The sequence below is a fragment of the Danio rerio genome, chromosome 20, assembly GCF_049306965.1.
Source record: "Danio rerio strain Tuebingen ecotype United States chromosome 20, GRCz12tu, whole genome shotgun sequence".
NCBI lineage: Eukaryota > Metazoa > Chordata > Actinopteri > Cypriniformes > Danionidae > Danio > Danio rerio.
This window is the reverse complement of record NC_133195.1, coordinates 46,232,501-46,258,680: the sequence shown is the minus strand read 5'-3', so window position 1 is coordinate 46,258,680 and position 26,180 is coordinate 46,232,501. Positions and strand designations below refer to the sequence as shown.

At 35.0% G+C, this 26,180-nt stretch overlaps 1 protein-coding gene across 3 annotated transcripts in view; it reads right to left on the bottom strand.

Annotated features, from left to right (window-relative positions):
- The window catches only part of efr3bb (EFR3 homolog Bb (S. cerevisiae)), a 71,156-nt gene that overhangs the window by 7,491 nt on the left and 37,485 nt on the right, over positions 1-26,180 (bottom strand). For all 3 annotated transcript variants that reach the window (NM_001423782.1, XM_068215484.2, XM_005170202.6), the window contains 12 exons: positions 24,669-24,803; positions 22,639-22,717; positions 21,816-21,951; positions 14,855-15,013; positions 14,414-14,525; positions 13,298-13,349; positions 13,037-13,209; positions 11,197-11,272; positions 10,947-11,108; positions 9,230-9,361; positions 9,061-9,128; positions 1,105-1,232 (listed from right to left, as the gene is read on the bottom strand). In NM_001423782.1, coding sequence (NP_001410711.1) covers positions 1,105-1,232; positions 9,061-9,128; positions 9,230-9,361; positions 10,947-11,108; positions 11,197-11,272; positions 13,037-13,209; positions 13,298-13,349; positions 14,414-14,525; positions 14,855-15,013; positions 21,816-21,951; positions 22,639-22,717; positions 24,669-24,803 — 1,412 coding nt within the window. The remainder of the gene's footprint in view (positions 1-1,104; positions 1,233-9,060; positions 9,129-9,229; positions 9,362-10,946; positions 11,109-11,196; positions 11,273-13,036; positions 13,210-13,297; positions 13,350-14,413; positions 14,526-14,854; positions 15,014-21,815; positions 21,952-22,638; positions 22,718-24,668; positions 24,804-26,180) is intronic.

Sequence of the window (26,180 nt, the reverse complement as noted above, 5' to 3'; positions counted from 1 at the left end):
GAAGAGAGTAGGATTAATCTATCGTTTACTGGATTTATCTGTCAGTCAACTAGTAAGAAGAAACCACTCCAGACTGAAGCTGCCGTTCATCTGCTATGCAAATGTCTTGATTGTATTGGCTTTGGTAGCTGTTAATCTACAATTACATTGTTTTCATGCAAACACAAAAAAAAGACACATTGAGAGAGTACTGCGTGACAAGGTGCAGTATGTAAGTTTGACACCCAGTGGTTGAACTAGGTATTACACTCCTGGTTCAAAACACAAGCACAGGTTGCCAGATTGACGACACCAACAGAAGCGAGCCTGACTATCGAGACTAAAGGCTTATTTAAGGCTGGGTTAAATCGTGTTCTAACTAAAAGCAACGGCATGCGATAGAAGGAATATTTTCATATCAAAAGGAGTTTTTATCCTAACCAACACCTGACATTTACATTTTAGAAACCGGTTTTATTTTTGTCTCACATCAGTCATTCAACATGTACATTTAATAGTGTTAAAAGAGGTTTAATATGTATTAATTACATTATAAACCTTACCATTTTGTGGGAGTGCAGTGAGTGCACTATTCTGTGCTTCTGAATAACTATTTAAATTTCTGTCGTTTTACGTCTATTGCAAACAGCCAAATTGCTTATCACTGCAAATCTTGTCACACAAGTGTGATGTCAGGACACAGGGTTACAATGTAACTTGCTCACCTAATGTTTACATTTCTAATACTTATATTATTTTCTAATTAATAACCACCTCATGTCTCATTTCAGAGGCTGGCATTGAGCAAGTTAAAGAGATCAAAACAAAGACAGACGTTCTGGCACGGAAAGCACATTTTCAATGCAGAATATCTGACTTCAGCACTGTTTTTCAGAAAAACAAGAATGCACACTTAGCATGTTTCTCAAATATCTGTAAACATATCATGCTATTTGTATGCCTAAGAAGAGTAAAAAGCTTACATACAGAACCTTTAAACATGAAAACAATGAAGAGCTAGTTTGATTGGACTATACTATGTGAACATTACCACCATAGGCATTTCTAAATAACAGAGTTAACTGTTATGTTATATGATGTCTAACAAATTGCTGATCAATGCACCTGTGAATTGTGGGACATAAGGTGTAGCGAGTCGTTCAGTGTTGTAGCCGCTTCCTCCAAGAACTTCAGTGATCTTGGCTTGCTGGAACAAAACATCTCCTTCCAGCTTCTCCAGTGTTTTAGGAATCCTGGGAAATCACATTAAACATAATTTTATATACACACATTTGTTTATATAATGTACTGTTCAAAATGTTTGGTCAGTGTATTTCTAAAATGTTAATGTGGACTCTTATGCTCTCTAAAATCCAAAATACTGAAAAGCAGTTTTATTATGACACTACACTTTAAAATATTGTGTAATATTACGGTTTTACATTTTTATTATTTATTTTACTGCAATTTAAAACTCTTTTTATTCAATGATGGTTCAGATTCATTACTTAAGTTGTTAACATGACAATGTTCCTTTAGAAACAATTCTCCAGGCTGATTTGCTGCTTAAACATTTATTATAATTATAATAATAATAATTATTATTATTATTAATGGCATTATTATTATTATTGGCATTATTATTATTTTTATTATTGGCATTATTATTATTATTATTATTATTATTATTATCATCATCATTATCATAGTTATTGTTAATTATCAATTAACTAACAGCTCCTGTTTAAATTTAGGTGAAACCCACAAAACATATTTCAGGTTTCTTTCACAATGGGAGATTTTTTTTTTATTTCAATAGAAATCATTTTGCATTTATTATTTATTTTACTGCCATTTAAAATTCATTTTAATTCAATGATGGTTCAGAATCATTACTTAAGTTGTTAACATGACAATGTTACTTTAGAAACAATTCTCCAGGCTGATTTGCTGCTTAAACATTTATTATAATTATAATAATAATTATTATTATTATTATTATTAATGGCATTATTATTATTATTGGCATTATTATTATTTTATTATTGGCATTATTATTATTATTATTATTATTATTATTATCATCATCATTATCATAGTTATTGTTAATTATCAATTAACTAACAGCTCCTGTTTAAATTTAGGTGAAACCCACAAAACATATTTCAGGTTTCTTTCACAATGGGAGATTTTTTTTTTATTTCAATAGAAATCATTTTGCATTTATTATTTATTTTACTGCCATTTAAAATTCATTTTAATTCAATGATGGTTCAGAATCATTACTTAAGTTATTAACATGACAATGTTCTTTTAGAAACAAGTCTCCTATGCTAATTTGTTGCTTAAACACTTATTATTATTATTAAAAGTATTATTATTACTGTCATCATTGTTATTATTAATCATCAATTAACAAACAGCTCCTTTTTAAATTTAGGTGAAACCCGCAAAACATTTTTCAGGTTTCTTTGATTATTAGGGGGGAAAACGTATTTTTAAAAAAATTCTTTTGAATTGTATTAAACTTTGACAGATTTTAGTAAACGTTTCCCATATATTTTGAAATAAAACCGTCAACAGGGCTGATAGTGGAAAAAATTCCTGAGCCTGAACTTTTTTTCCTTGCCCCTGAGGTGAGTAGGGGTGGGGGTACTATGTATGCAACGCACTTTTAACACATAACTTGTGGGCCCCTGGGCCCAAATATATTAACAGCCTATGTGTAACCCTGATCATCATTATTGTCAAGTGGTTCTTTTTAGACACATGCCAGTAATGTCAGTGACACATGCCAGTGTCAGTGATCTTGTGACATGTGCCAGTAGGTGTCAGTATAAGCACGTTATAAGCACATTAATCTTATAAGTCTCTTTGCTTTAATATTTAAAAATCATTAGGCAAATGACACCTGTTATCTTACATGCATATATGTTATGAGTTTTCAACATGCATTTTATTATAACTTTATAAAGGATATTATTTAAAATACCTTAAAATGAAAATAAGTTAAATAATAAAATAAATGAATGAATTAAAAACATAGAGAAGTCCATATTGTAGGGAACAAAGGAACTCCCAGGATGCAATAATATACAGTACAACAGATAAGTGTAACCCCTCCCATACATAGGCATGCCACAATAAATTTGACTGACATGTACTGTCAAATGACTATATTACGTACGGAAGTATGACTACGAATACATAAAATAAATGCGTTTAAAGTAAAACATCGTGGAGTAGCTCAGCATATAAACTAACTTGCGACGCGATAAATTAGGCTAAAAGTCGCGTAATGATTAAATATGGTTTTGCTCGTGTTAATTAATGTCATATGCTTCGCCGGGTGTCGATGTCACTGCAGTGACATGCAGCGCGACACTCCGAGTGACACAGGTCACTACACATGCTACTAGCGAGTGACACATGACAGTGGAAAACCGGACGTGCCACCGGAAGTGTCACTACACTCAGTGGCATGTGCCAGTGTCATCTGTACGTCAGATGTCGTGTCACTCCATGTTAAAACTGCTACTGTGAATCCGCGTTCAAGCGCACACAATAAGCTAAAACTCGCCCCAAGCACCGGCAAAAACAAATAACAATGAATGTGTCGAGGAAAGAGTAAGGACATATCTTAATTATTTATTAATAAACTTATTCTGAGTCAGTGTCGCAAAGATCCTGACTGGCAATCTCCTCTTGCCAGACGACAGAAAGCGCATAATTTTGGTTTTCTTTATTTTATAAAAACGCTGTAACGTTTTTTGATGTATTACTCGTACTTTGTGAGCAAAAATGACGGATAACTTTAAATTGCTCCCACTGAAAAAATGCAAGTGATTGCTCTGGCGCCTCGATGTCCTGCAAGCTTTTTATAAGCAAACTATATGCGCCTATTAGCACACATTCTTTAACGTTTAAGCTACCATTGTTTTATACTTGAACTGTTTTATATCTTTTATTTTAGGCAAGTCGTGATGATCTGAGAAGGCAAACTGATCAAACCAACACAATCTCACGGCAATTCGTAACTTTTTCATTTAGTGGCTAATTCGTATGAATTCGTACGATCTAATTCGTACAATTTAGAACGATGGTCTTCCGCTGTGCGCTGTTCGTTAAAAAAAAAAAAAATTAACGAATAAAAAATGCTCCAAACGTTTTTCTAAATAAGCTGAATAAAAAACGAAACTAAATATAAACACTTTGCCATTAGGCAACATACAAAACTGAACTATTTCATAGCTGAAACACTAAGTTGTTTAAGGAGAAGGGGGAAATATATTTTTGTCCCGTCTATTGCTTCACCGTTATTTCGAGAATAAACCCAGCATAAATATGCAGATGTCATTCCCAAAACATATCAGCGTATATGTGCCGAAAACGAAAGTTTCATACAAATTCTGAATGGATTATAGCCTGGAAAGTGCAAAGCACGCTCCTCTTATTATCACTAAAAAGCGTCACTAATCTTAGTTCATAGAGATCTCACAAAGATCCGTTATAATTTATAAAGCTCTCTAAATTACACAATTAATATTTTATTTACATGGCGTCTACACTCAAAAGATGATTCATGAGCACACAAAATGGCACTTAATAAAAACCAATCCGGCGCTTTCAGCAGTGAGTGAATTCTGTGAATCTAGAGAAATGACAGATCAATATCCGTGAACCTGATTTTTTTTCCCTGCAGCTAGGCTTGCCACGATAGACGGTGTTGACGGTGATACCGGTGTTAAGACGAAAAAATCACGCGACCATCATCTCACAATGTTTAATAATAAATATATTTTTTTTAATTAAAACGGGTGATTTAGCAATGCCGCGCCATTGACAATCCAACTGCAGAGAAACATCGTGGCAACGTGAGGACTTTTTCCGATGTCCAGCTGTTCTTATTTCCACTTGATTATGTGTTTAATGTAAAAAAAAAATCCATAATGTCTAGGCCAAAAAGATCGAATCCTGTGTGTGCGCGCATCTTTTATAACTGAGGCCGCTCTCTTCAAAAACCGAAAGTTGCTTCTTCTGTCTGGCAATATTTCGGCTTTTAATATATGAAAAGTTTATTTAGATGAGCCAATATTAAAAATTGCAATAAAGTAACTGAGACGTGCGGCCACACATCGAATCTGAGGACTGATTTCTCTCTCTCTCTCTCTCTCTCTCTCTCATTCAGACATCGAGCCACAACACAAGTCAAGTTGCAAAACTTAGCTGACAGGTAGAATAGCTAAAGCCTTTACGAAATGTCAAAATGCACCTCTGAAATTAATAGGCATAAATGTCTTTGAGCCAAAAAAAAAGTCTATTGGTAGGATATCTGTAAAAACGCAATTGGAGCCAAATATATGAGTTGTGTAGCCTATAAATTATAGGCCTATTAATTCTAATAAAATGAAAACTAAAATTAACAATTCATTGCATTTTTCGTTTGATAAAAATATACGTAAACGAAAAAAAATCAAAGGGTGGCTAATTTGTATTGTAATATGCTCACCATATTTAATTAACGGCTATACGCCGTCAATAGACAAGCCATTCAAAACATATTATTTTACCGTGTACTGGGTTATAATGTATATTTTACAATAAAAACTAAACGTAGCATGTCTCGCTGTCATTTAAAACGTGTAATTCATACCACACCAGAGCTGTGGACCTGTAGTGTTTAAACTTACAGGGCGGTTGGTCAATAGTCTTAATGCGCACTGAACTCCAATCCGAGGGACTCGATAGTTACTCGATAGACAACATTAACTTGAGAGAATTAAAAAATAAAAGTTTTTTTTTAAAAGGAACAACGCGCAAATCTGCAACAAATAAAATAAAAATCAAACGTCTTGGCAGTGCTGTGTGTATTCCGCCACTGACAGTGTGAGACGCCCTTATGCTGCGCCTGTAACTGCCGCTTGTAAGAGAGATCAAAGCTGTATCGATAAAACCAAAAAGCAAGATCATTTAGTTATAAATATTCCATAACAATACTTATCGAAATATTTACATTTACATGTTGTTTATTGAGATTGTGTGATCTGTATAGGTTGTCTGATCTTTCCAGAAGCTTTAAACTGACACATGTGCGGTGATGTTTAGCTCTGACGAGGCGCTTTTATTTAGCCTGCCCTTTGATTTTTTACATAATGTTCCAATTCTTAATTTTTTTTCATACAGTTTAAATATAAAATGAGTGCTCGCTTGTTTAGTTGTGATCATTATGCAATGATCATATTTCATATTCGGTTTATTCTTCAAATTCGTTAATAATGTATTTTATAAACGGATTGTTCATAAGGACTAAGCTGTTAATATATAACATAGGCGTTTATGGTTGTTATTTGTATGGTTCCAACTTACACAGTTTTTTTAGCCTGTAGCAGTGTTGTGTTTTATTCGTTATGTAGATAAAAGTTATGTTTTGTTTAATAACAGGGATTTTTTTTGTAGTTTCCTTTCCGTCCATTCAAACAATAGACACCGAATTGGCAACTCCCGCAAAACTGAAAGTGAAAGTATTATACGCACGCATTTATAAGCTATTTAAAAGCAGAAAAAAAGAGGAAATGAAAAAATGCCCACTCCCACGGTGATACCGGTATTACCGGTGTTGTCACATGTCGATTAACCGGTGGGGAAATTTCCTCACCGTCACAACCCTACCCGCAGCCACAGTACGCCGGAAATCCGGCATGGTGCCGGAACGCTATCACCCTTGCGTCAAGGATAAAAAAAAAAAACACAATAAAGCCCTGGGCTTGTTTTCATTGCAGTCAGCACTGTTAAAAAAGAAAGTTTGGCTGTAAAGTACAGTTAATGCATAAAACAAACAGTACCACATTTAAAAAATAAATAAAAAATTCACAGTCCGTGCTGTGGAAAGTTACTTTTGACAGTAATGCATTAGAATATTGAGTTACTCCCTAAAAAAGTAACTAGTTGCGTTACTTAGTCACTTTTCACAGTAAGCAATGTGTTATGCTACTTTTAAGTTAATTTTGCGTAAATTTTTCTGACTCAGCTGAGGTTTGATGTCTTTCATAAGTTGCAGGGGTGTTTTTTCTTCTTTTTTTTAATGGAAGCTGCAAACAACAACAAACTGTATGACCTCCGTTTACCTTTAAAAAACATAAAAAAGTTAACGAAGGATAATGTTATCTTCGGAGAACTTCCTGACCACAGAGCTACAAATGTTGTATTTACAAATTAATGAAAGTTTAAAGAAATGTGTTTGCTACTTTTGTACTTTTTGTATTATTAAAAAGTAAAATCACTGTCCATTCAGATAATCCTCTTTTCCATGTGTTCAAAATAATGAGAATGCTTACATCGTAGAAATATAAGGCTCTGCCATCTTCTTTTCTGTCTGTTACTGCATTCTCTCATTGTGTGCGGGATTCAACATGACTACGTACATTTTAATTCAGCAATTCATTCAGCAATTTTATTAGGGTGAATTCACTAAACTTAAAATTAACTTGCATTACACTTTTTTTTTAAAAGTAACTCAAGTATTCATTCCTTTTCTTTTTGGTTTAGTCCCTTTATTAATCTGGGGTCGCCGCAGCAAAATGAACCGCCAATTATCCAGCATTCTCTGTATTTCCTGTACATGTGGTTGAATTGAAAATAAAGCTGACTTAGATCATTATCCACAATGCAAACTAACTATCATCATTAAACAACCCTCTTTTGATCGCTTTTTGATTTCTAAGATTAAAGCTGCAGTAGGTGATTGTCTTCAGAAACATGTTTAGTTGTGCTGGTTGAAAGTCTCTTCACATTTTAATAGTAATGATAAAGGTAAATGATCTAAATGTATTTATTTGTATTTTTATATTCTGGGTAAGGCATAAGACAAAAAAAAGTTTATCCAATTAAATAATGTCAGGCCGACATCTCCCATAATTCTGATAAGTAGTTCAAACTGTCTGTCAGCAAATGTAGATTTGCACCTATGTGCACGCAGATACGCCAATGCACATTCATTCGGGCTGTGGTCATTTGGACACGAGTGAAAGCACTAAAAACAACGCTGAATCAAAACTTTTTAAAATCCTGAATCAATATTGGAGTAACTTTTGCACGCTGGAGGAAGGACGACACCATGGCTGAAGTATTTCTTATAGACAGATAATGTTATGTTTTAACACTATATCAGTCACACAAAGCTGATGTAGATTGTGTTGTCATAAATGGGTTATATGCACTGAAGTGTTGTTCAGCCACTGAAATCTTCCGGCAAAATATTAATGTGACTATTTTCAGTTTCATAAGGGACTTTTTAAGTAAAGAGCGCTATTGCGCCTAGCCTGCTTTACTGAGGTGAAGTTGGTTTTATATTCACATTGGTTCATTTTTGAACAATGACAACCTGTGGCGCGCTCCCTATATTATTTATCATGCTACTCTGCATATTCTGTCTGAAATAGCATGCAAGTATGGCTGAGTAATTAGTGTAATTCCAGCACCCAGCCGACCAATCACTAAGCATACAGTAGTTGCTGTAGGACAAAGCATGTGAGAGAGTGAGACCAGCGATCCTTGCATGCATGAAATATTGCACATTATGACAAGTTAAGCTAACTACACAACTGCAAACATGCTATATATAATACAATTTTTCGTTCAGAATTAGACAATTATAAAGCACTATACAGTTTTTTAACTGGCGAATGACATGATCTAGCGGGTCTCTGTCATCTTTAATGCACGCTTGTGATTTCAGGAGGCGTGGCTTTGGACGGCGAAGGAGGGACTGTGTTTGAAGGATACTATGCTAACCGGGTTTGCATTTTGGCAGATCACCTACTGCACCTTTAAATAAACAAATATTAAAATCCCAACCCCTTGTACTAAAGTATATGTGATTTTAAACTGAATAACAACATAATAGATTACATAAAACAACTGTAAAAAAGTATAAAAAAGGCATGTCATGTCACTATTTTAACTTTTAATTTTAGGTTTCAAGTTACTACATTTTATAACTTAATCTTTTAAGTCAAATTAACTAAAGTTGAAATTACTTGACTTAACTGGCACCATCTAAATGTTTAGTGTGGGTTGTCTTACTTTGGGTTTTCAATGAAGACATCCTCCGGTAAGAGATAAGGAATTTCTTTTTGTCTCATTTCAATCACCTGCAAAAACATTCATACATTTTATTCATCTGTTTTTGATGCAACTTGGCTGATAAAAACACTGCGTGAGTGGACTTTAGTGGTGTTTGATGGAGACTGACCTCATGAACATGCTGGCAGAAAGCTGGCACTGTTGTGAGCTGACTGATGAGATTGAGATAGGCAGAGGACAGGGCATGAATAGCACAGCGGTTGTACACCGGTAACATCTCCTCACTGCTCAGAGCCAAATCCTGGAGAGAAGGCAACACAGGCAGATGAGAAGAAGTATTAAAATACACACAAGAGTCTTTATAAAATGTGTGTTAAACCATATAGATTGATGGAAAAAAAAAAAAAAAAACATTAAAAAATTTATTTTGCATATGGGATTGAATAAAAAATAGAAATTGAATTAACCACTAAATATGAAATAAAAATAAATTGTAGAGTGACCAAAGAGGATGCAAAATGTGATGTGAATTGCATAATGGTAACAAAACTACTAACACATACTCTGAATCAATGTCATGCTACAAAAATAAAATGTTGATTCACATTTGTCCAGTAGAGGGCACAACAGGTACAGCTATGTAGGGAAAATCTACTTTCCACTTTCAAGCCATTCACACCGGCCCACACAAATGTGTGTCTGTGCACGTGTTTGCATTGACTTTGTATTTAATCAGTTTGTGCAAAAAAAAAAGCTACCTTGACATTTATCTAAAAGGGATAGTTCACACAAAATGAAAATGACCTCTTTTTATACTTCCTCATGTGGTTTTAGAGTTTCTTTCTTCTGTTCAACACAGACTTTCAAAGTAGGCTTTTTTTAACAATGAAAGTCAATGGATACCAGCAATTATTGCACATGGACTGTTTTTCACTGGCTAGTATAGTAATTGGTGATCTATGAGCCTGGACAGACTGCTGTATATAATTCCAGATACACGAGAATACGTTTTTTTATGTCATTTGTTTTTTAAGAACATTTTTGTTGAAAAAAAAAAAAAAAGTTATAAATTATATTAAAAAAAGGTAAATCGTTAGTGTTGAGCTCTAAAAAGTCAAATTAAACTAATTGCAATGCGAAACTATGAAACCACAACCCATTTGCTCATGCTCATCACACAAAAAAGTTAAATGACCAAGGAGGCATGTGGAAATAACACAAAATCTAAAAAAAAAAGTCATTTTAAGTCATTCAAAAAAGTCATTTTAAAAAAAAAGTCATTTTAGCATACAAAAGTCAAATTTATGCATATCAAATATATTTTCCCAACAACAAAATTGGGGCTAGTGGGAACGGCGAGTGGCTAGTACCATTGGAAAACTACTACCAACAGTGGCCGATGATCAAAAAAGTTTATATTAAGCCCTGCTAGTGACATGGACTGTGTCTTGTGTACCCATGCTAATGACATCATACACCCTCATTTTACGGTTTGGTTTAATAGAAAAAAGGGAAACACTAAAGTCATTTTAATTTGTTGTGGGTTTTATTTAACTGCACAGTGGAGCATTATAACAGAACCCTAAAATGTATTTAGTACAGCTTCTTCCTCTTCAAAAAAAATCACTTGCTTTACTTCAACAGCTTTTCAGCCTGCCATGAGTTCATAGTCCACCTGTTGCTTCACACTAATATGATAATAAGAGTTGAATACTTCAGCTCATCCATGAACGTCATTTCTGCAGGAGTCCAGTAGGATGTAATGAAGACCACAATTCCCATGATTCCACACTCAGTTTCGGCATCAAACTACACCTTTGCTGTAAATATTGGAGAAAATGACATAATGCGCCTTTAAGGCTTAATATACTTCATAAAAATCACACCTGCAGAGCGAGCGCAACACGGATCAGGTCTACCACCACCTCTTCATTGGCCAGCTCCATGCTGATGAGGGCCAGGAGTGAATAAAGCTTCTCAAAGTGAGGCTGAACGCTGCTCTGCTCCTTACTGCACAGATATATGTGTCGGTAGAGGTGCTGCGCATGCTGAAAAAACAAACAATCAGAGTCAAACACAACATCAGCCCTTTAGAAACGCAATGACTTCAAAAACATAATGACAATAATGCTGTACCTTCTTCATGAAGAGGTTGTCCTGACGTGAGCACTTGTCCACTTTGAGTTTAAGCACAGAGATATCAGAGATGATGCTGCATGGGGGGCAAAGCGACATTTAAAAGCATAGTAAAACAGTTCATCATGTGATCAATTATCACTAAAAACAGGCAGGTTTTCTAATGATATTTTTGTTTGTAATGTTGCTTATTTTACCGGAAGAAAAGCCTACAGACTCTCAAAAATCAAGACCAACTGACAAGCAGTTTACTGAAGTAAAAACGGCAAATGTTGCCAAATTTCCATTATCACTTGACCAAAACGCTTGCTCTTTCACTTCAGTGAACTGCTTATCACTTCATCTCACTCTTGTATTTTTAATGTTTAATGCTGCCTTCACATCAGACCCGGATGAAGGGTCAAGTGCGAGTGTTTTACATGTTAAGTCAATGCAACACAGTTAGAAAATCTGAACTTCAGCAAACATTCGCACCACATTCACCAATAAGGAGCTAGCTCTTGTAGTGGAGCCATTATGACGTAATGCCTGTTGTTGGCAACAGACAACAGCTCAAACTGGGCTTGGCTCAGTCTAAAGCACCGCTGAAAGCCTCCATCATCCATCATCCAGATTCAGTTTCTGGAGAAGTTGATGAACTCACAGAGCTAAGTACACCTCTGAAATCAGGATCTAGTGGACTTCCTAAAGCATTTAAGCACAGCTATTTTCTCAATAAAATCCATATTAGCCATTTAGCAACGAAGCAAGAGTCACGAGGCAGACAGAAGCCCTGCCCATGACATGAATTCACGTATATTGAAGTGAATTTGACGAGCTAATGAAGCAAATTTGACGCATGAATGAAGCGAGTAAACTCCAAATGTTCATGCGTGTATTTAATAGTGCAATTTATTCGAGAATGCCATGTCTGGTGTGAACACAGGATAAGAGTATGCAGACTTTTCTTCAGTTATTTAATTCTTTTGGATCTATTGGACCATTTTGAAGGTGTATGGTTGTTTTTTTAACATTTCACCTGAAGAGCAGCCTGCAGACTCTCAAAAATTAAGATCAACTGACAAGCAGTTTGCTGAAGTAAAAAAGGTAAACGTTGCCAAATTCTGAAGAACGTTTGACCAAAATGTTTGTTTTTTTACTTCAGTGAACTGCTTGTCACTTTATCTCACAGAGTATGCAGACCTTATTATTTAGTTATTTGATTCTTTTGGACCTATTGGATCATTTAGAAGGTTTTTGGTTGTTTTTTGCCCTCTTCAAACTCACACTGAATATTTAATTGTTGTAAAATCCATTTATGTTGTGCTACGATATTAAAATTGCAATTTATTGTTGGTTAAAACTATTTTTATCACCTAACGTTTTTGTTGTTTCCATTTTTAACCAAATTCACCTAATGAAATACATACCAATTTAAACCCCTTTATCACAAAAACAGGTTGTGATTAACTATGCACAATAAACAGGATGTAAGTATCCCTGTTTTTGTCAGCACTATAACCAGTCATACATTTTGGGTTGGTGTAAAAACATTAATTTTATTTAGAAAATATTTATTTGACCAAATGAACAGAAAGAAAAACTGAAAAAAAATATGAATCTATTTAGACAGAAGTGAAAAACTGCAAGCTTTACATGTTTCTCTTAACGCAAAAAGAATTTGCCACTGTTTTGGAGCACACCAACATATAGAAGTCTTTAAAACTAACAGACTGAAACTAACATCTAAAACTTTATTTGAATTTTATAGGACCTTTAAAAATATTTTAAACTCCTGCTGATCCCATGATCACACACAGCATAATGCAAACACCAGGGCTACTCGGCACACATCACTTACCTGATGTTGGAGAACTTGGGGAGGTTATCATGGCGATCGATGAGGCTGACCAGAATTTCCAGCACCAACAGCCGAATTTCAGCATCTTCTAGCAGAGCAAATGACAGCATGGGATCCAGAAAGGAGTTGGGAAGAGCTGTAAGCATATTAGTTGTCTGGAAACCACACGTGACCTGGACGGTGAACAAAAGAAAGAGTAAAAATAAACATTACATTTACAACATCAAATATTTGACACCAAGCAGGACACCAAGCATTTACCTGTCTCAGAGACTTCAACAGCATGACTTGGATCATTCGGTTGCCCTCAGGCCTGTAGTACAAAAACAAGCGATTATGTTTATATACATGTTTACCACAGAACATTTGGAAAAGTGTCAAACAACAGTGTGAAGTCCTGAATTGTTTTGAGATCAGGTCAAACTGATTTGATAGAACCTTTATTAAACCACAGCTACAGTGAATGGGGTTAAACCTAATGGTTTAAAAGCAATCATACTGGCTTTTAATGTGCCTCATTACATACAGTGCATCCAGAAAGTATTCATGGCGCTACACTTTTTATACAGTTTTTATGTTACAGCCTTATTCCAAAAATGATTAAATTCCTTTATTTCCTTAACATTTTACACACATTACCCCATAAAGACAATGTGAAAAAAAGATTCGTTGAAATTGTTGCAAATGTATTAAAAATTAAAAACCTGTAAAATCACATGCACATAAGTATTCATGTACATTAGTAGTGTGTTGGGTCAGCGATGGAGGGACAATGACAGGCGGTCGCTAGTTTTATTAAACTATTAGAATTGCCATATTTTATATATAACGATAATTTTTAATAGTAAAAAAACAACAGCATGCAAACAAAAAGCCATTAGCCTTTTGATTATTTTTTTCATAGGATTGGTGTGCATACGTTAGATTAACAACACTGCAATATCGTCAGATACAGCGAATTTTATTGCGCCAGGTTAAACTTTCTGACACCTTTATGGCAATAAAATGCATTACAAATGAATACAGGCCACTACTGAACATTGAGGATGATCATGGTGGTTGCTGGTCTCCAAAATTACACCAATAATAGACTTCTGCTGAAAGCATTAGGCCCACCAGTCTCTTTAGCTGAGGTTAATATGAAATAAATTACTACATAAATTATTATAGCCTATGGTTGTTAGACTGTTGCACTTTTTTGTGTTGTCAATACGCTCATGTTTACATAGGCCCTTTGTGTGTGCAACCTTTGTTAGTTTATAACCACTCCTGAGGAATCTGGGGGTTGCGAGTCACTGGCATTGATATTTTGGGGGTCGTGGGTTGAAAAAGTTTGAGAACCTCTGCTTTAAAGCACGTAGTAGCTGCAGTGCTCACCCTGAGCCTATAGAGGGCAGTGTAGGATGCAGGCCTGGAATTGGGACCTTCCCCATGATGAAGAGCATCACCTCAGAGCGCTGGTATGTCGGTAACGTGTTTGCAAATGAGCCTGATTTAAACAAAAACACACAGACCATAATAGTGAAAAATCACTTAAAAGCAGGCAGTGAAATACCACATATACCCAATACACAAACACACTTCATTGGACATGAACTGTACATTACCTATATACTGAAGCACATCACCTACGCTTTTAGTTACTTGTTAATTAGTTAAAGGTATGGTAACTAATAACTTTAACTAAATTTGATTGTAATGCAACAATGTTTAATAATAACCTTTTAAAGTTAATAATTATTAGTCTGACAAGAGCTATACAAATAAACTTGAACTGAATTAAAAGCAAGCTGAATCATATTTTGCTCTCATACAGACCAATAGTGCGGATGACGGCTTCCTGCAGCTGCCTCTCCTCGTGCTCCTTGATGATTTTGGTGCCGATGTTAGTGCAGTCATACGATCCCGTGAGTTCATAGTCCACACTGAGCCTCAGATGCCGGAGCAGCGTGTTAAAAACCTCCAACACCGTGGGGCCTAAAACAAGCGACAAGCACACCCAAACATTAATAACGTATGCAGATATTTTGTTTATGTAAGCTGCAGGTGAGCAGAATAAATTAGTAACACTGCTGACACATCCGGTTCAATTTTGAGGTGTCATTTTTACCATCATTCTGTTTAATATGGTCCGTAAAGATGAGACATTTCTACAGTCAGAGTTGCCAGATTTAGCTGACTTTTTCCAGACCTAAAGCTGTCTAAAACCTGCCAAGAAAAGCCCAAACTAGTACTAATTTAGTTCACTTTTATTTTAATAAAAAATTAACCAAGTTACTTTAACTGTCATACTTTTTTAACCATACAGCAACCAACATCAACAGTCACAGAACCAGAAGTGTAAAATTACAACATAACCAGATCACATCGAAACACTGCATCACCTTTCACCCTCGCACTGCACTTACTGTTGTGTAGATTACAACAGCTATTAAGACTATAGGTGCATCCCAAATTGCATACTTATGCACTACCCTACACCATTTTATTGTATAAATAATAAGTAGTGTGTTCACACTGTAATTTGTTAGTTTGGTCATTTACTTCACTAATTTGGCAACAGTCAAGCGTCATCAGGGAAACGGGTTGAATTTCCACTTAGTAAAAACATTAGTGCTCCATTTGGGACGACACTAAGTGCATAAGTACATAGTGCATAGTGTGCCATTTGGGACGCAGCTTATGTTTTACCTTCGAAAATGAGGTATAAATTCATCCATTTGGCGTTTTAAATGCTTTCCAACATAATTAGGTGGTGCTTGTCAATCAGACAGCTCTTCTATGTTTGTTCTTACTATCAACAGCAGGGAAAAATGATTGCAAAAAGTGTCATGATAAACCGTTGTGAGTTTAATTTCAGGTGCGGTGGGAAAGGGAGTCAGATTTTTGAGTCAGAACTTTCCTTCACCTCCTCTTGCGGGTGGGCCCACGCAGTTTGTACTATGCACTGGTCACTACTAAGTGAATGGAGTAGGAGCACAGTTATGTTTTGTTAAATAAGGGGCATATAAAATTTACCTCTTAAAACTGCCCTGATTTCGTAGTTCAAAGTCGTCCAATCTGGCAACACTGTGTACAGTTTTCAAACATTTATATAACTTTGTTGCAATATTACGTTCTTAAATATTTATTTATAAAAAAATGTTATCGTTTAAGCATTTCAGTCAATATTCATTCATTCATTCAATAATTTATTTTCCTTCGACTTAATAATCCCTTTATTCAGATCACCACAGCGGAATGAACCGCCAACTTATCCAGTAATAAAAAAAAATATTTTAAAACTATATAAAATAAATAATTATGCAATTCCAAGCTTTGACTGTAGAGATGCATATGGTATATATACTTACAGTAATGTTTTTTTTTTGTTTTTTTACATTAATAAATAAAATCTTTGCATTTAAACTCTATCATCTCTGTATCTCTATTACATAATGCTGGTGTTTTTAGTTTATTTTGTTCATATACATTTTTTTTTAATAAAGATCTATTTAACTATGTCTATTTTAGTACTTCTTAACTATGCTAGATTAATTGTATAATGTTTGTATTGTTTTTTAGGGTGACAATTTTAACATCTGTCCAGGTACAACGAATGAAAAATAACCTTCTGGCTAATTCTATTGCATTTGCAGCAATGCTTATTAATTTACACTGACCCTGCCAAATAAACAAATAAATAAATAAAAAAATATTACTTATCATTATCAGCTAGCATTTAATTTTTGCTAATTTATTATTAATGAAAATTATATATAGTATGTATTTTTTTATTAACATAATCAAATATTATAATTTCTTCTGTCACAGTTGAAGTCAAAATGATTAGCCCTCCTGTTCAATTTGAATTCTTTCATATTTTTCCCCAACTTCAATAGTTTTAATAACTCATTTCTAATAACTGATTTATTTTACCTTTGTCATGATGACAGTAAACAATATTTATTAGATATTTTTAAAGTGACATTTAAAGGCTTAATTAGGCAAGACATTAAATTAAGACATTTAATTAGGCAAGTTAGAGTAATTACTGTGTGTTCACATTAAAAGCGGCGACAGCGTCAAAGTAGGCAAGGAGCAGCGCGGGGAGGATCAGCACAGCACAGTTTCCCCAGTGTGGGTGTCGAGGAGAGCTGAAATCATGTCAACTTTATGAAAATGAGCTTTGAAGTGGTTCAGCGGCAAGCAATCGGAATGTAGAAGTCCACAGCTTGAGAGGATTCTAAAGAACACAGTCCTGTGAACTTTGGTTCCGACAACAGTTGTTCCCAAGGGATTTAATATTGCAGTTGCTGGATTTCCAATTGTTTCTTACAGTGGCATATATAAAAAGGTGAGTACTGGCGAGTTAATGTGCATTAATTTTATATACAGTTGAAGTCAGAATTATTAGCCCCCCTTTGAATTTTTTTTTTCTTTTTTAAATCTTTCCAAAATTATGTTTAACAGAGCAAGAAAATAATCACAGTATGTCTGATATTTTTTTTCTTCTATTTGTTTTATTTTGGCTAAAATAAAAGCAGTTTTAATTTTTTTTTTAACTCTTTTAAGGTCAAAATTATTAGCCCCTTTAAGCTACATTTTTTTAAACAAACCACCGTCATACAATAACTTGCCTGATTACCCTAACCTGCCTAGTAAACCTAATTAACCTAGTCAAGCCTTTAAATGTCACTTTAAGCTGTATAGAAGTGTCTTGAAAAATATCTAGTCAAATATTATTTACTGTCATCATGGCAAAGATAAAATAAATCAGGTATTAGAAATGAGTTATTAAAACTTTAGAATATTTCCGACATACAGTTTGGACATGTATAAGTGGAGCAAAGCCACACATGCACCAATTTGATCTTCCATAGTTAAATTTGATTAAAAAGCAACATTTTCATGCTAGAAAGTACATTTTATGCTGGAATGTAACTGATTTGCCAATAAGCTGCAATGGACCCTTTAAATACGAGATCAATGTAGCGAATTTTGACAGTGGAGCAGGGAAGGCAGACAGCGTTGTCATCAGGGACAGCGTTCTCATCAGGGCAGCCAGAGCGAACTTTGACGCTCTCGCCGCCTTTGGTGTGAATGCAATTAGGCAAGTCATGGTTTGTTCTATAGACAATTGACAAAAAATATTGCTTAAGGGGGCTAATAATATTGACCATTAAAAAAACTGCTTTTATTCAGAAAAAAAAAAACAAATAAGACTTTCTCCAGAGAAAAAATATTATAGAAAATATTGTAAAAGTTACTTTCTTCATTAAACATCATTTGGAGAAAATTTAAAAAAATGTATAATAATATTAATATCATATGTGGGCTAATTATTTTGACTTCAGCAACTGTATAATTCAATACTTACATTCTTGTATCAATACTATCAACAAACAGGAATGCAGAATTAACAATGATATTTGATAGCGCCACACACATATGAATGGTGAATTTTTTTTAATAAAATTGATATATCAGCATTAACCTTTGAATGAATCTGATTTCTTTTAAACAAGCCATTTCAAACCTTCAAAATAACCTGATGGGTGACACGGAGGCTCAGTGGTTAGCGCTGTCGCCTCACAGCAAAAAAAAGTTGCTGGTTTGAGTCCCGGCTGGGCCAGTTGGCATTTCTGTATGGAGTTGCATGTTCTCCCAGTGTTTGTGTGGGTTTCCTCCAGGTGCTCGGTTTCCCCCCACAGTCTAAAGACATGTGGTATAGGTGAACTGAATAAACTAAAATGGCTATAGTGTATATGTGTGTGCATGTAAGAGTTTATGGATGTCTCCCAGTACTGGGTTGCAGCTGAAAGGGCACCCGCTGTGTAAAACATAGCAACCCCTGACCAATGGTACCCCCTAACAAATAAAGAGACCAAGCCAAAGGAAAATGAACGAAAATGACCTGATTCAGTATAAACTACATAAAAGTGCTAATTTAGACCTGCAGGTGGCGCTGGTACAGCTCTTGATTCAGCAGAGAGGAGGTGTGAATGACTTTTACACAGGACAGCGAGTGTGAGCACTGACCTGACGTCAGAGAGGAGAGTCGAGCTGTGAAATGTGTATTTTTGGCTGAAATTGAGATTGGGTCAGAAGCAATGTTACAGTTCTGTTCTCCCAAAAGAGCAGCTTAACGTCTGGTGGAGAGTGACCCAGATACTGAGCACAGGCGTGAAATGTATGATATGTGTTATAGCCTGTGCATACAGATTTAGAGGACACGTGTGTATTTTTATACTGTGTACCAATATTTGCTGCTTGTTTAAATATTTTTAAGCTTTCAAAATGCAAAGCTAAGAAGAGGGTTTTATTTCCTAAAATAGTTATTTTTTATTTTTATTCTTTAAATATATATAAACATTTTATATATATATATATATATATATATATAGAGGTTATTTTTCTATATTATTTATATTATTTTTTATATTTTCTTAGCACTTTACACTGTAAAAACATTAATTGATTTTTTCCCCAGTTTACGCTGTTTGATTTGTGGCTTGTTTCAGTGGAGTGAATAATATAACTGTAAAATGTCTGATTTTTTTTTTCTAATTGGTCAATCATGACATTCAAAGATACAGTGCATACGGAAAGTATAAATTCTACACACAATATACTACACCCATAATGACAATGTGAAAACAGTTTTTTTGAAATTGTTGCAAATTTATTCAAAATAAAAAACCTGAAAAATCACAGGAGTATTAACAGCCTTTGCTTAAAACTTTGTTGATGCACCTTTGACAGCAATTACATCCTCAAGTCTGTTAAATATGACGCCACAAGCTTGGAACACCTGTCTTTGGGAATGTTTGCCCATCACTCTGCAGTACCTCTCAAGCTATATCAGGTTGGATGGGAAGCGACTGTGTACAGCCATTTTCAGATCTCTCCCCAGATGTTCAATAGGATTAGGGTCTGGGCTCTGGCTAGGCCACTCAAGGACATTCCACTGCCACTCCATTGATGTTTTGGTGATGTGCTTTGAGTCATTGTCCTGCTGGAAGACGAACCGTGGCCACAGTCTGAGGTCAAGAACACCCTGAAGCAGGTTTTCAATACATTGCTGAATTCATCTTTCCCTCTATCCTGACTAGTCTTCCAGTTCCTGCTGCTGAATACCATCCCCACAGCATGATGCTGCCACCATCATGCTTCACTGTAGGGATGGTATTAGCCTGATGATAAGCAGTGCCTGGTTTTCTCCAAACATAACAACTGGCATTCACTCTAAAGAGTTCAATTTTAGTCTCATCAGACCAGAGAATTTTGTTTCTTATGGTCTGAGAGTCTTTCAGATGCCTTTTGGCAAACTCCAGGCAGGGAGTGGCTTCCGTCTGGCCACTCTACCATACATATTTGATTAGTGGATTGCTGCACAGATGGTTGTTCTTCTGTAAAATTCTCCTCTCTCACAAAAGAATGCTGGAGCTCAGACAGAGTGACCATCGGGTTATTGATCACCTCCCTGTCTAGGGCCCTTATCCCCAGATCACTCAGCTTAGATGGCCAGCCAGCTCTAGGAAGAGTTCTGGTGGTTAAACATCTTCCACTTACGGATGATGGAGGTCACTGTGCTCATTTGGAACTTTCAGAGCAGCACAAGTGTTTCTGTAACCTTCCCCAGCCTAGTGCCTCGAGACAATACTGTCTCGGGGAGGTCTAAAGACAATTCCTTTGCCTTCATGCTTGGTTTGTGCTTTGACATGCACTGTCAACCCAGGGACCTTATATAGACAGGTGTATGCCTTTTCAAATCATGTCCAATCAACTGAATTACCACAGGTGAACTCCATTTAAGCTGCTGAAACATCTCAAGAATGAGCTCAATTTAAATCATCACGGCAAAGGCTGTGAATAATGATGTACATGTGATTTTTCAGTTTTTTTTTTTTAATTGTTTTTCATTATGGGGTATTTTGTGTAGAATTTTGAGTAAATAAATTAACTTAATCTATTTTGGAATAAGGCTGTAAATTAAAAATATGTGGAAAACTTTCCGGATGCACTGTATGCAGTGTATACATTATCCCTTACAATAATTGTAAAGTTTGAACTACGATTATTTAAAGAACTAATTAAGAAATAATTGGATCAGCAAGAGTCAGGGTTTCTGCAGGTTTCAGTTAAATTTAAGACTTTAAGAATGAAATTTAGGGGTTACATTTTTTTACTAATGGCCTGGTATTATGAGAAATCATGTAATTGTATTTAGGTTTTTTCTGATTAGGGAATTTAATTTGGGGAATTTGCTGTAAAAATGTCCGACAGCTGTTGTGAATTGTTTTTCTTTGCAATAAAATACTTGAATATAAATATTAAGGTTTTACTGAGACGTATTGTTGGTGATTGGATTGACGTCTGCCCAATTGAGTAGCTTTACTTGGATAAAACAAAATTAAGACCTGTTTAAAATTATTTAAGACCTACAACACAGTATTTCAGTGAGGTTAGGACTTTTTAAGGCCTAAAATTTAGTTTTTGAAATTTAAGACATTTTACGACCCAGTGGACACCCTAAAGAGTAAACTATTTATGTCAAATTTACAAGGTAATTCAAATAAAAGTTTGGTTTAAAATGCATTTTGCTTTTCGACTTAGATTTGCCTAAATTAAGTTGATTTAACATCTATCAGATGTGCAGAATTATTTTTATAGTAGGTAATATCAGTTTTTACAGTATATTGAGTCTACAGAGTCTACAGTATATTGGCTACATTAATTAACTATTGTATTATTATATTAATTATGAAAGAGATTCAAATAAATCATCCAAACCCACCAACGGAGCCACTGGCAGCGATGGCAGCAACTTCCAGGAGCACCTCCACTATCCCAGCACGCACTGTGGCAGAGCTCTTACTGTTGGCATCCAAATGACCCAAGAGCTGCTGAATGACCAGATGAGAATGCTGGGACTAGGAGAGAGCAATATAGGAGAAATGTAAATGACAAATTTGCATACCATAATAGTTGACATCACTGTTTCTGATTAATGCTGTTTAATATGATAAACAGTGTAATTACTGGCTATGCAATGCCAGTTTCAGAGCATGCGGAAACTGTGATACTATTATCTGATATACTCTCTAAAACTGAGAGTGAATGTATTTGGTGAAATAAAAGATAGTTGATTTAATAAAAAATGAAATAAAATTAAAGAGCATCACATTTTAGGATGGTTGTAAAATGTATGTATTTTTTATGTATTATTTGTTTTGATCTTTCTTTTGAATTACTACAGTACCCAAACAAATGAGCAAAAACAATATATTCAGTAACATAAAAGGACAAAAGCCTTTTTTAAAAAGTAAAAAAAGGCATGGCAATTATTACACTGATTATGCAAAGCTGTTTGTGCTATTTTCTGAAAGATTTTGATTATCTAAGCACACCTATTTTATTAGTATTTTACTTATTAATAAAACCTTTTGGATACCTTAGAAAAACAAACAAACTTGAGTGCCTTGGACTAATTTCTGTTGTTGTTTTGGATACCTTATTGGGTAAATGCTAAGAAAAAATGTTTTTATAAAATTTTATTTTATGTTTATTAATATTTTTTTTCTTTAATTAGCCTTTTTTATTTATTGATTTTAACTCACCTGAATGGAGTACATGATGATCTTAAAACAGCGCACCGCAAATGTTTTGCCTTCCCACAGTGAGTGATTGTCAAGATGCCTGCAGTGACAGAACACAAGTCAAAAGTGAATGCAAAATACATTTCAGTGAGATTAGTTATGTTCATTAAAAAAACTGACACTTTATATTGTTTTACTAGTATGGATGTCAGTGGCTACAAGTTTCCAACATTCTACAAAATATCTCTTTTGTGTTCAACAGAAAAAAGAAACCCAAAATGGTGTGAAACCACCTCACTTTTGTGTGAATTATAATTAAAAATAAATAAATAAAATAAAAAATCTTCATAATGTTTTACTAGTATGGATGTCAGTGGCTACTAGTATCCAACATTCTACAAAATATCTTTTTTGTGTTCAACAAAAAAAAAGAAACCCATAATGGTTTGAAACCAGCTATTTTTTTTTTTTTTTTTGTGAATTATACCTTAAAAAATGAACACTTCATATTCTTTAACTAGTATGGATATCAGTGGCTACTGGTTTCCAACATTCTACAATATAACTTCTTTTGTGTTTAACAGAAAAGATGCAACCATCTTATTTTTGTGTGAATTATACCTTTAACAAACACTTCATATAACAACCCAAGAACTACTTCACCAGTAGTATTCTATTACTACAGGATGGGCCATTTATATGGAAACACCTTAATAAAATGGGAATGGTTGGTGATATTAACGTCTTGTACGTGGCACATTAGTATATGTAAGGGGGCAAACTTTTCATGATGGGTGGTGACCATGGTGGCCTTTTTTAAGTTGGCCATCTTGGATCCAACTTTTGTTTTTACAATAGGAAGAGGGTCATTTGACACATCAAACTACTTGGGAATTTTACAAGAAAAACAATGGTGTGCTTGATTTTAATGTAAATTTTTCTTTCTTGAGTTATTTACAAGTTTACACTGATAGCAACACCGCAGGAGAAATGCCAGCACAGGCTTCCTGTATCTACAGTTTCAGGTGCTGTACATCTTGCATCTTAACACCATAAACAACAAAGAAAACCTCAAGGACTGGATATTTGAAATTGCTACATGATGATGTGTTTCCCTCTTTATGCACTGAAGCTGGCACGTTTCCTTAGTTTTTCCAGCAAGATGGTGCACCAGCACTCTATGGGTGTCAGGTCCGAGCATTCCTAGATGAACAGTTTCCTGAAAAGTGCATTGGTCATCGTGAGATAGTTGAATGGCCCCATAGGTCTCCCAATCTGACCCCCTTAGACTTTTATCTTTGGGGTCATCTGAAGGCAATTGTCTATGGTGTGAAGATACAAGATGTGCAGCACCTGAAACTATGGATATGGAACTATGGAAGCCTGTGCTGGCATTTCTCCTGCGGTGTTGCTATCAGTGTGTGAAGAGTAGGAGAAAGGGTTGCATTGACAATCGAACACAATGGGCAGCACATTGAACACATTTTATAAGTGGTCAGAAACTTGTAAACAACTCATGAAAGAATAAAGTTACGTTAAAACCAAGCACACCATTGTTTTTCTTGTGACATTTCCAATAAGTTTGATGTGTCAAATGACCCTCTTACTATTGTAAAAACAAAAGTTGAATTCAAGAAACTTGAAAAGTTTACCCTCTCACATATACTAATGTGCCACAAACAGGACGTTAATATCACTAACCATTCCCATTTTACTAAGGTGTATCCATATAAATGGCCCACCCTGTAGTATGGCTGTCAGTGGCTACTGGTTTATAACATTCTACAAAATATCTCTTTTGTGTTCAACAGAAAAAATTAAACCCATAATGGTGTGAAACCACCTCACTTTTGTGTGAATTATACCTTTATAAAACTAACACTTCATATTCTTTTACTAGTATGAATGTCATTGGCTACTGTTTTCCAACATTCTTCAAAATATCTTCTTTTGTGTTTAACAGAAAAAGAAACCACCTCATTTTCGTGTGAATTGCACCTTTAAAAACAAACACTTCATGAGACAATTGTGATATGTGGCAGGTCTCTTACATCAACACAGGGGTGACTGCGTTTTTGATGTTGCCGTAAGCGGCTCGACCCAGCAGCTCCCGAAAGCAGCGCTCCGTCAGCTCAGCTGGGCTTTCCTTCTCCTTCTCACTGGCCTGCAGCGGCGAGGGAGAGCGACTGCAAAGGAAACAGAACGAGACACAAGCTTTCACACTCCAGCTCTTCTTGGCAGAGATTAGAAACACAGCTTTGGCTTCAGTAAAATGTAATTTCAAATGGAACAAATCAAACCACATTGAAAAGAAAAACATTCAATAAGAAGACAGGGCTAAAACCTGATGGCGAAACACAAGTGCACATTAAAGATACTTCTAGCAAGCAGCAAGAAGAGAGTGGCTACCATTATAATCCTCCAACAAAGTCTGAATGGTTGGATGTTGTTACCAATTTTCATTTATACACTACCGCTAGTTCGCTTGAGTGTGTTCGTGCAGTGTGGCGTTTGATTTGAGTTGAGTAGAAACCACTTTTTGAAAAGATTTTGTCTGAAACAGTACGACTGTACAGACATCTTTATGATCCGTGATCAGAGGGATAACCAAATGACCATTAATTCTTGTATAGAAAAGAGGAAAGTTTTTGTTAAAAAGTTTGGAGAAACCTGAGGGAAAAGTTTGTTAAAGCCAAAAGAGGCCATGGCAAAAGTGGAGACCCAGGTGGTTTTAATATTACAGAATATGTTTTTCCACCATTTATAGGTTTTACACTGATGTATAAATTACAATTTTAAATTTATAAAAAATTAATAGTTACAAAACTATAATAAAGTTACAGAATTATTTCTTTAATAACTGGGAAGGAATATTTAAACCTATCAGTTTACAATATACTGATGCCAGTTTTTCTGGGCTTTATTGGTGATAATGGTCAGGAATGTTGGACTATTATTGCCTTTTACGCATAAGAAGAGGACAGAAACTAGCCAGACAGTAATGTGTGAATTGTGGAGTGGGCTAAATCAAAAAAAAAATCTGTATTTTTTAGTAAGTGTGCTTTTTTTTTTCTTGCCATAAAAAATATATTTGTAGAGCAACCCATGCTCTCTTGTCATTAATATAATTAAAAATTATAATAGGTAGAACTGTCCGAGATATGAACAAAAGCAAGTAATGCATCAAAGTTTGATAAAAAAAAATCTTGAATGGTTATAAAAATCTTTAAAATGATTAAAATAATTTATAAAAATAATAAAATAATTAGTTTTAAAAATCATGAATGATATTATGGCTATGACGTAGTTCTGGAAACTTTCTACATCTCTGTTTATCTGTCTGATTTTACAGTCAGTATCTTTTGACCGCCCCCTGTCGTTTTAAACAATATCGCAATGGCGAATATGGCAAGTATGAAAGCCTCGTCTGTTTTGTGAGGTGTGCATGCAGTCAGCGGAGGTGGGAGATGCGGCGTCAGGTGAAAGTACAAATCCAGCTTCACTGGCAGAGTGAAGGCTTTTTTAAAAAGGAGAGGAGCTACTCTATGTCCCGCCCCCTGTTT